The following is an 11,447-nucleotide window of genomic DNA, read 5'->3' as shown; positions in this document are numbered from 1 at the left end:
GCATGCCTTTAATCCCAGCACTCGGGAGGCAGAGGCAGGCGGATCTCTGTGAGTTCGAGGCCAGCCTGATCTACAAGAGCTAGTTCTAGGGCAGGCTCTAAAACTACAGCGAAACCCTTATAAAAAAAAAAAAAAAAGTTTTCTTTTCCTTTTAGTATAAAGAGAGCTTTGAAGAAGAAAATATTACTGGAGTTTGATCACACATCTGCAGAACGATTGGCCCATTCCCAGATCTCTATTACCCACAACAATTAGGGAATGTGTGTCTAGACACCCCCAAAAGTCCACCACCACCACTGGGGCAGCTCCCTCCTAGACTGCTCTGGGAGGATTAACATGGAGGTGAAGAAGGAGAAAACATGAGTCTGAACAGGGAAATCTTCCTGGGTCAGACAGACATCCCAGCTGCCAGGGCCCCACCTAATGATACAGGAGGAGAAGGAGGAGGAGGAGGAGGAGGAGGAGGAGGAGGAGGAGGAGGAGGAGGAGGAGGAGGAGGAGGAGGAGGAAGAGGAGAAGGAGGAGGAAACCTAGTGAGGGAGGGGCCAGCATTCCCTTCTGAATTTAAGGGAAGTCCGATTCCTCTTTAGGTTACAGCAGTTAAGCCAGGTCACTGGGGTGGGGGTGGGGAGTAGAGGGTGGGGCCTGGGGTGGCACCTGAGCCAGCGGGTGAGCTTCTTAGGGATTTAAGTTCAGTTTTCCCTGAAGTTGTGTCCTACCTGGCATGCTGAGAGAGGGCTGTCTCATACTCAAGGCAGTGGGAGGTCTTGACCACTACTTCCCTGCCCATCTCTGTTGGAGGCTCTGAGTCAGGATGCTGTCCGTCCTGGGAGGCACACAGAGGTAAGGTGGTATGGCTTTAGGTGGTCAGCGTGGGGGGGCACTTGCTTTCCTTCTAGAATAGTTCAAGAAGCTGACAAAATATGTTGACGGTTTTCTGTCTTTGAAAGGAAGTTGGCTTGGATTTGGGGCAATCAGTGCAGACACCTTCTTGAAATCAATCTTTTTAGATTTCCTGTCAACTTTTTTTTTTTTTAATTTTTCTGATACTGAGGATTAAACCCAGGGATTTCACCTTCAGCTTGTGGTTGAAGCAAGCCCTCAACCATAGCAATATACCCCAGGCCCAGTTTCACTTTGGACAGGAGAGCGTTTTTTGTAGTTTGGGAAGCCCCTGCATGAGAAAGCCACACTCTGAGCACAGAGATATCAAGCAGTTTACCTGGATTATTTGGGCTGGAGATTTTGGTGGGAAGGCACTGGGGTCAGGGACTTATTATTAGCTTGGTTAAGTGACTTCTGTCCTGCCCTATGGCTGGGTCCCTCCCTGGTTTTTGTAAGAATGTCTGGGCTATGAGCCCCTGGTATAGAGCCCTGATTCACAGCTGTAGAGAGAGAGTTGGCCTCTGCTCTGAATCATGTAAACCCCCCCCCCTTCTCATGGATATTGCTGGCATATTGTAAAGAATAGGCTCCGCCGTTTCCTAGTTAGTGAGGGGTAAGGCACAAACCTCTGTAACTTCAGGGCAACCCTTAGCTTAGGGGATTCCAGGTTCCTGTTGCCTCTAGGGACCCGAGTCTGATGGTGGAAGGCCTTCTGAAAACCTGTGCTCCTAGAGTGTTGAACCCAGGGGAAGTCTCCTTCAGGGACAGAGCTGCCCATGGGGATCTGTGTGACCTTGTGGATAGTATGTATCTCCGTGTGTGTGTGTGTGTGTGTGTGTGTGTGTGTGTGTGTGTGTGATGTGGCCATGGAGTCTATGTGTCCTTCTGATCAGCTGTCACTTGAGACCAGCTATTGGATCCCAGTTTGGAAGCTGGCTTTGAAGAGTAGTGGGTAAAGTAAGGGCATTTGGGTACAGTCTGCCACATGTGGCCACATGTGGGTGAGGTGAGAACTGAGGCTGAGTGTGGTGTCATATGTCTGTGGTGTGACAAACCTTTCCTGGGGAGACACGACATACCTATCTCCTCACCCCAGATAGGGAGCCTATGACAGATACCACCAAAGTCCAGCTTGGTGAACCAATAAGTTGTATTGGAGTTACAGGAATTTATTACGGGAATATGGGAGAGTTTATTTACAGGAGCAGAAGTGACCCAAACACAGCTGCCTCACCAAAGCCTACCTCAGCACAGGTGACAGCTCACAAAGCTGGGACCCTGCAGCACAACCATACAGCCTGCAGGCAGCTCAACAGTTTAGAGTGTCCTTTCCAGGAACCGTAGAAAAGCTTGCGTTGTGATGCAAACAGGCCCTGGAGACTAATGGCTAGTTCCCAAGTAGGTGGTATATGGTTTTGTTTGTGGAGGCCACCTGACCGTATTGTAGACCTGCATCCTTAGAACCTGGCTGGCTGAGAGCTAAATGACGCCTCTGCCAAGATGCAGTCAGGTGTGGGAGGTAGGGGAGACATGGAGGAGAGGGTGGTAATATTAATTAAAGCACTGCTTGGCCCATGAGCTCTAACTTCTTTTTTTAAAATTTTTTTATTACTTAAAAAAATACCAATCCAAATTCCCACTTCCTCCTCTCCTTCCCCTCCCTTCCCACTCCCTCTACACACCCTCCCTCCATCCCCCTCCAATCTTAAGAGAGGACAAGGCACCCTGACCTGTTGAAAGTCCAAGGCCCATTACAGTAGGAAGGATAGTCCTTGGAGTTTCCATGTCATTTGTGGATCAAGAAACTGAAAGGAAGCAGATTTCAGAGGCTGTTCCTATTGTCCACAGATCTACCTGTCTACTGTTTAGAAGGTTTCTGTGTGTGGCACCCGAAACTCTCTGGTCCAGGGATGCCCACCTTTCTCTATCACTAGCAAGTGATGCATGCTGTGGGTCTCCAGGGGGTCCTAGACTGATCTCACCTCCTATACTGGTGGGTAGAAGTCAGGTTACCCATTGAGTAGCATGACAGATGGCTCTGAGGCAGATAGTTTGTCTCCAAGGCCTGTACTGGATAGGTTGAGGGTGAGTCAGAGGTGCCACAGTTGAGAAGAGCAGAGGTCTGGCATCTGGGAAGGGGTGTGGTGCACACATCCTTACAAGTAGCTTTGCTTCTTGCCTCTCTGCCTAGGTGTCTCAGACTGGGCAGGGTTTACCACTAGAGCATCTAGGTGGGCCAGATTGGAAGAACTGTACAAGTTTTCTAATACTCCCAGGACCACAGAGTGTTTGCCACTTCTGGGAGTAACCCTTGTTGCACAGGGCTCAGCCACCAGCAGGAGCTAGTCCACCCCTGTTCTCTGGGCTCTGCAGGAAGATGCCGTGACTACTGTTTCTCGCTGAATCATGTTGGGATCTATGAGAGTTGTGGCCTTAGACTTTCACAGCCTTTCTTTCCAGTAAAGGTTGGGGAAGGATGGTGGGACCAGGTGCTTGGGTAAAAAGATTTGATAATTTGAGTCATTCCCCGTAAAGTGTTGTTTGTCCTGGCAGCTCACCAGAGCCTGACAGCCACACTGGGAAAGGGAATTGGAATATTCCACTGGAGAAGGGAAGTAGAACATTCTGGAGACTGTTTTCTCCAGGCAGCAAACCTCCTTTGTTTTGATGTGAGAGTCCCCCTGTATGATATGAATATATTTTATTACTATTGGTTAACAAAGAAGCTGCTTTGGCCTATGGCAGGGCAGACTATAGCTAGGTGGGAAAACTAAACTGAATGTAAGAAGAAAGAAGGCAGAGTCAGACAGATGTCATGTAGTTGCCCAAGAAGCAAGATGTGAGGTAACAAACCATGAGCCTCATGGTAAAATATAAAATAATAGAAATGGGTTAATTTAAGATGTGAGAGCTAAGTAGGAATATGCCTGAGACATTGGCCAAACAGTATTGTAATTAATGAAGTTTTTGTGTGATTATTCTGGTGTGGGTGGCCGGGAAACAAAAGTGTGGTCTCCATTTACACTGGTCCTATTTGTTAAAATTACCCAAGCTTGGCTTGGGTGATTTAGCAGCAGATAAGGTGACATCTTTGATGTTCAAATGGGCTCTGTACCTTCTTTGATAGTTGGGGCAACTGGATCACAAGATTCTTTTACACTGGCACCTGCGACCATGTCTAGTAGGCCATCTTGGTGGAGACCTCTTGATTCGAAGAGCTGATTGAGACACTCAGGTAGTGGAAGAAGTGGAGTTGGAGGACTTGAGAGGATACCTGGGGGACCAGGTTCTAGGCAAAAACCTTAGGTTCTGTCCTCCATCTAAGGGTAGAATAGACAAAGGCCTGGGGTTGTCTGGGGGTGGAAGATGGTGTCCAGGTAGGGATGTGTGGGAGTCATGGGAAATATGCCCCCTCATATCCATGTTCTTTTTGGGGGGTTGCAGATTTTAAGACAGGGTTTCTCTATGTAACAGTCCTGACTGTCCTGGAACTTGCTTTGTAGACCAGGCTAGCCTCCAGATTCACCTGCCTCTGCCTCTCATGTGCTGGGATTAAAGGTGTGTGCATCACCATACCCAGTCATATGCATGCTTAGTTCCTAGAACCTGCATGGTGGAAGATAAGAAATGACTCATGCAGAGTGTCCCCTGACCCTCACTTGCATGACACAGCGTGCATGCATACATATGTACAATAAATACCTAAATGTAGTGAAAAGTTTAAAGGAAAAAGAAATGTCTCCTGTCATTGCAGCTGGAAGCTGGTTTGTGACCTGGAGCCAGGCACCAGATGATCTTATGTCATGGATCTATTCAGAGAGAAGTCCTGGTAAAACAGTGATGGTCTGTGAAGCTGGCAGAAGGCTTGCAAAGGTTTTAGACATGCGTACATCTATCTTGAGGGCAGGAGAATTCACGGTGCAGAAGTGTTCTGTTTGTTTCTTTGTTGATACAGGGTTTCTCTGTGTAACCCTGGCTGTCCTGGCACTCACGCTGTAGACCAGGCTGGCCTCGAACTCAGATATCTGCCTGCCTCTGCCTTCTGAGTGCTGGGATTTAAAGGTGTGCTCTGCTCACAGTGGTAAGTTTAAGTCAATGCTCTGAGAAAGAAGGAAAGAGTTCCTTTTGCTTTCTGCACACAAAAATCAAGATTTATTTTAAAACACCGAAGTTCCTATTTGTCCTCATGTAGAGGACCAGGCTGGGTCTCAGGTCTTACACTATAACTTGTGTGGGCCCCCAGCTCAGGCAGGGAGGGCGTGTGAAGGGTTATGAGCTGTGTTGAGGCAGGAGCAGGTGGTAGGCTTGGAGCCCTCTTCAGCTTGTGATTTGGGAGCCCTGGACTGTGGACTGTCCCTGTAAAGGTGCATTCCTAGCAAACTCCAAGACAGATGGTTAGTGGGCTCTGAAAGTTTATGAATCCGAGAGGAGGCCAGTGAAAGGCAGCATGTTTGAGGAAGGATTTTTACGTGGAGGACCAAAGTGATGGCTGGGGGAGAACAGAAGGTGAGCTATTGTTATCTGGCTGGGTTCCTCACCGTTCTTATCAAGTGGAAGTCATACTGTCACTATATAACGTTATATACCCATATAACATACTCTTATTATACCCTAACTATATAAGGCTGTAAACGGTTCACTACCATGCAGCCAACTCCTCAGGGAGTGGTAACCACAATGACTCAAAAGCTTTTAACTTGAGGTGGTGCCTACGCTGGGCTTGGGAAGACCCTCTAACTCATGAGGAATCTTCATTAGAGACTCCACAGCCTCATTGCTCCTTTCTGTTTTCCCTCTGTCTCGGTGTCAACCCTGCTCATCTGGCAGAAAGAGGACCCCAAAATTGAGGACATTTGGCCAATTTTGGCCCAGTGTGGTTGTGATATCTGTCTAGTTTCCTCCTCAGATTAGCTCCTAAGCTCTTTGTCTATACAGACTTCCTGGGAGTGTTGGAGACATGGCTGATACCCAGAAGAGGTGACATGTCCCATCCTGGCTAGGGTAGAGCTTTGAATAGCACAGTGATGTGGGCATTGGGTAGTGGGGCTGCCCTGGGGTCCTAAGGGGGTTTTTGTGCTCTTCAGTACAGGTAGAGTAGATAATGTCATCATGGAATGCCCACATTTATCATGGCTTGTGTCTTTGGGAGCCCCACTGAGGGTGTGGAAGACAGGAGACAAATAATTTTGACTGGAAGAAGCTCAGTTAATGGCTAGAGTCCTTGAATCAGACATGTAGGTGTAGCCTCAGGAGGGTTTCTGTCGTATGTGGAGCCCCAGCTTTATCTATGCAGAAGACCTGGAAGATCTGGCCCTCTTGGAGCCACAAGCATCCTTAGCCCTCAGACTATGATTCCTAAGGACTATTTCCTGCCAGACATGCCCAGTGCTCCTTGAAGAGATATGGTTGACTCTAGGCCTGGAATAGGAAAGTTGAAGATGAGCTTGGTAGGTTGGCGAAGAAGCTGATAAAGACCAGAGAAAGGCAGTCAATAGCAGGCAGGATAGATATTTCAACAAAAGCCTTTTAACTGCAACCCGGATGATCTTGCATCCCCGTATGCAGCTAGGACACAGAAGGACTCACCTGGGAGACAGAGGCTTATGGCAGTGGGTACTGTTGAGAGAGAGAGAGAAAGAGAGAGAGAGAGAGAGAGAGAGAGAGAGAGAGAGAGAGAGAGAGAGACAAGGTGGGCAAGGCCCACCTTTTAAAGGGAACGTAGTGAATGTGCACAGGAGATGCTCTTAGTGGCTGCAGATGAGGACGTATCCTGTCACGATCCCTAGGACAGGCCAGGACAGATGCCCGAATTCTAGCAGGTACAGTGAGGTGGGGTGGGGTGGGGAACACTTACTTGTCTCAGAGTACCAGGAAGAAGCTTCCCAACTGCCTTTCCACACCCGTTTCGAGCTTTGGCCACTGTGACACATCAACCCGGGACATATACAGCAGGGGCCACTATTGTACATACCCCAGAAAAGATACACAGCCTAAAGCCTCCAATTGGAGCCCGCAAGGATGTGTGCCATCTGTTCCCACTGCTACGGTCTTAAATGTCCTGGTAGGAAGAGATCAGAGAACAGCTGGTACCCAGGCAGCTCAAGCAGTGAGCCCTTAGAAGGGGAACCTGGGTAAGTGCTTTGTCTACAATGGCAGCAAGAGCTAGCAAATCTAACTAGATGTAAGAGAAACGTAAGACAGAGGAGATTCATGTTGACAATATGATTAGAGGAACTATGTCCTGGGGGATGAGACCTACCACCTCCCTGGTCAGGTAGGCAACACCTGAAGCACTAAAGCCCTGGTTCTTCACATCCATGCCAACAGTTCCTTTCTGGCCTGTGAAATGTATGACCTCGCTAGGTCCTGCCATGTGTGCAAACTCAGCCTGGACCGGTCATTCTTCGGTGACCCGGGGAATGCCTGGGAACGAGAAAATAAAGAAGGCAGGAAAGCTGGAAGCACAAGATCTTCCATAACCTGATGGATAATGACAAGCAAGTTTATTAAGAAGTATAGCCTCTTACATGTTGTTTGAAGGGGGAAATTGGACAGAGTCAGCAAAAGGCTATCGTACCACAGGATAACACCAGCAAGAAGATATCAGCAATGTTGTACAAAGGGAACATAGGGTATCTCAAGTACACCAAGTTGTTGTCGATTTTTTTTTTTACTCTTTGCTCTTTGGGGGCCTGCCACCCACCTCCCAAATTAACACACACGAGGCTTATCATTACTTATAAATGCCTGGCCTTGGCTTGGCTTGTTTCTAGCTGCCGGCTTCTCCAGCAGCTAGGGCTGAGGCAGAGCTAGTCCTGCCGGTCTTTCCCTGGGGCTGAGCGAGATGGTGAGTGTCAAACAACCCAGACCTCCCCCCTGGCCACCGAGGAGAAACACACACTGAGCCCAGGAGTCTGTCGAAGCAGGATTTTAAACTTTATTGCATCAGGGCAGGAACTTATATAAGGCTGAGGTAGTGGGCTGGAGTCTTGGGATGGGGTGAGGTGGAGTGAGGTATAAGGGCCAATAATATCCTTCCACTTCAGCGGTGGCTGGGCAGAGGTGGGCCTAGGTCAGACTGTGCTGAGTTAGGCTCAGGAAGTTAAACTGGGCCTCACCAAATTCAAGTTAGGCTTAGGAAGTTACACTGGGCTTCATGAAGTCAATATCTAGCCAGCTTTCCTTAACTTAAATAATCTCATCTACCTTTTACCTTGGGGCTTTCTCTCTCTCTCTCTCTCTCTCTCTCTCTCTCTCTCTCTCTCTCTTTCTTTCTTTCTGTATATCTTACTTGCACTCTTAGTCTATGTCTGGCTGAGTGGCCGGCCCCTTCTTTTCTCAAACCTTGACCACTCCCACTCCCCCTCTATTTATTCTGTCTGCCAGCCTCACCTATCCTTTCTCCTGCCTCATTATTGACTGTTCATCTCTTTATTAGACCATCAGATGTTTTAGACAGGCACAGTAACAGAGCATCACAGAGTTAAACAAATACAACATAAAAGAAGGCAACACGCCTTTGTATCATCAAACAAATGTTCCACAGCTTAAACAAATGTAACAGATCCACGCTCAGTGGCACTGAGACTGGTAACCATAGCCCTTTTAGGAGGAGAAAAATTAAGTTCTCAGGATCTGAAGCTACAGCTCCCGGCAAGGTCCTGACCTCAGGTCATTACTGACCTTTACAAGTATGTTTAGACAATGACTCTTTCCCACGCCTCAGGGTTTCAGGGGAAGTCCCAGACTAACCTGGCCCTTAAAACTTAACTTCCTCCTCCTCTTCAAAACACCTAAAAATTAGGATCTACAGCTGAACCTCAAGCCACAGGGTATTAGTGGGTTTTCACATAGAGCTGAGGAGTGGGTGATGTTCCAGGGTTCCTCCCTGCCAGCTACCATGGGTCTGCTCTCTAAGAATGCATGGCAGAGAGGTCATCAGGCAGGGTCCCCCTGGGAACGGTGACCGAGTACATCGTATAGCCTTTTAGACTGAGCATCTGAGAGTCATATAGTCATCAACAAAGCTCAGGGACCACGCCCAGGCAGGTACTAGATACAGCTCTCGGAGAACTGGAATCCTAACCCACTCCATCTGTTGCCCACTTAGACTGTGGGCGCCATCTGTTTTATGTCATGTGGTGTATGAGGCACAGCCATCTCAGGAGAGCGCCACACGCTCCGGGTAACTGTCCATGTGTCCTACCAGAGCTTGTCAGAGAGTGCAAAAATCCCATCACGATCCTGTTTCTAGGAAAAGGAGGAGCCAGTGGGATGCTTGGGAACCTGGGGAGCAGGTGCCTCCTCACAGAGCAAACACAGAGAGTCAGTGTGCTCACTAGAAAACCAGACCCAGACATTGAGAGGTGAATACACATCCTAGAAACAACCCCAAACCAAGATCTCCAAGGATAGGAAGACATGGTTTTCTAATACTCTACTGCATGTCCAGGGATGTCCTGGGCTAGGGTGGCTGTGCTTCAAGCAGTAGCTCTGTGTCCTGGGTTGACAGCGCCTAAGAATTAGGACCCAGCAGAGGCCTGCCCTCCAGGCAGCTCTGGCACCTGAGTAAGCTTTTCACCGTGACTTGGCTTGAGGCACAATCAGCGGCTTCCTCCAGCTTCTACTTCCGCTTTAGAGGGTGGAATGCCAGCACACTCCCTCTCTGTCTCAAGGTGTCCCCTTGCCAGCCAGCTGCCTGATGTAGCTTCTCCCTACGCAGGGAGGCTTAAGCAAGAACAGTCCTTCTGGTGCTTTGGAAGCTAGAGACCTTGAGAAGGAAATGTGTGTGTGTGTGTGTGTGTGTGTGTGTTTCCTGGGCTTGAAGACAGCACCTCTTTTTGTCCTCACAGGATAGGGTTGGGTTGGGGAGAGGAGGCAAGCTCTGTGCCTGTCTTCTCATCAGGACACCAATTCCGATGTTCCCATGAGTGTTCTTAAAAGGGTACTAAAACTGCTTTCCTATTGGGGGCTGGGGCCTTAGCCTGGGGCCCAGTCCATACATCTACCCTGCAATCACCCATTTGCAGCTCAAGGACCTGGGGGGCCCGAGAAGCCCCCAAGCCCTAGGTGATCAGAGATGTGCATGCCTGGGTACCCTGCTCGGGGCTTGCGGGTTGTTACAGGGTTCCTTGTGGAGCAGTGGGTGGGGCTGCGTATCCAAGCGACACTGAGCTGCTACTGCCCACAGGTCCTTCCATGTGGCACTCTTCTTCCTGGTGCTGGTCGTGCTCCTGATGGCGGGCTTCCTGCAGGTGGACATCGAAATGTTTACGCCGTAAGTTCTGCGCAGGTGCCTTATGCTCTGAGAGGCTGCGCTCTTCCCCTGCAGCTCCAAGAGCGTTGCCAACACCCCATCCTTCCTACTTTAAGAACACTCACGTTCTCGCTGAGCCTCGGAGTCCTCTCTGGGAGAAAGTGCTGAGCTATGCTTGTCCTGGGCCTGTATCCTATGATGGCATGCCTGCTTGGAAGCCTTCTGAGGCGGCTCTGGGGAGCAGGCGTGGCCTAGCCAGCCGGGCCTGGGAAGGGAACTGAGCAGAGCTGGGTCTACAGTGGGAGCCGTGGGAAGGCCACCTCCCAGTCTACAAAACGGCTTGGCTTCTAGCATGGCTTTCGGGTGGGGAGGACACAACTGTATTCCTTTGTCACTAGGCCCCAAAGCACTCTCTCCCCTGCCTGCCAGGGCTACCCCATTCAGAGGGTGGCCACTATGCCTACTTGCACAACCAACTGCCTCCCAGGCCAGGATTCCGGGAGGGTCTTATTTTCCTGGCCTTCATGCATCCTCCGGTTGGATTTGTATGACAAGGGGTAAATTGTCCTCTGAAGAAACACACTGTCCCAAGATCCACTGGATCCTGCTCCTCACCATCCTTGTCTATCTTATTGGCCTACATTAGCAGCAGAAACTGTGGACTGGAGAGACACCTCAAAGAGCAGTGGCTTCTTTTTCCAGAAGATTAGGGTTCAGTTCCCGGCACCCACGTGACAGTTCATGACTGTCTGTAACTCAAGTTCCAGTGGATCTGGCTCCCTCACACAGACATACATGCAGGCCAAACACCAATGCACATTAGAAAAATAAATAAATAAAAGACAAGAAGGTGCCTGGGGACCCAGGCCATCTGGGTGTATCCTGGCATTTGTTAGGCTGGTTATCTTGTCTGAAGTCATTGGGCCACTGCCACACAGGGTGCCCTGGGAGACCGACAGCAGGTTTGGGGGCTTGGGGTCTTAGGTATGAGTGTATAGCTTGTATGAGAATAGAAAGTACAGAAAGAACAGCTATTGTTGAGGGCATCTTGCTGCAAGAGGAAAATCATATCTGTCACAGAAAATCCCCCCGGACCTCAAGATTGCAGAGTGGTGGCACTGGGGTGGGGACACAGCACTGGAAGAAAGCAAGAGGAGAGCCGGGCAGTGGTGGCGCACGCCTTTAATCCCAGCACTCGGGAGGCAGAGGCAGGTGGATCTCTGTGAGTTCGAGGCCAGCCTGGTCTAGAGAGCTAGTTCCAGGATAGGAACCAAAAAAGCTATGGAGAACCCTGTCTCGAAAAATC

General features: G+C 49.4%; 1 protein-coding gene across 2 annotated transcripts in view; it reads left to right on the top strand.

Annotated features, from left to right (window-relative positions):
* Positions 1–651: 651 nt before the first annotated feature.
* The window catches only part of Gal3st2 (galactose-3-O-sulfotransferase 2), a 16,858-nt gene continuing 6,062 nt past the window's right edge, over positions 652–11,447 (top strand). Inside the window, exons 1-2 of one of the 2 annotated variants that reach the window (XM_050125958.1) lie at positions 652–843; positions 10,076–10,162. In XM_050125958.1, coding sequence (XP_049981915.1) covers positions 815–843; positions 10,076–10,162 — 116 coding nt within the window. In that variant the 5' untranslated portion in view covers positions 652–814. The remainder of the gene's footprint in view (positions 844–10,075; positions 10,163–11,447) is intronic. The other variant, XM_050125960.1, reaches the window with a different exon arrangement.

The sequence above is a fragment of the Alexandromys fortis genome, unplaced genomic scaffold (genome assembly GCF_014885135.2).
Source record: "Alexandromys fortis isolate MF-2015 unplaced genomic scaffold, M_Fortis_MF-2015_v1.1 scaffold_254, whole genome shotgun sequence".
Lineage (NCBI taxonomy): Eukaryota > Metazoa > Chordata > Mammalia > Rodentia > Cricetidae > Alexandromys > Alexandromys fortis.
Note: the sequence above shows the minus strand (reverse complement) of the source record. Positions and strands in the feature narration are given on the sequence as shown.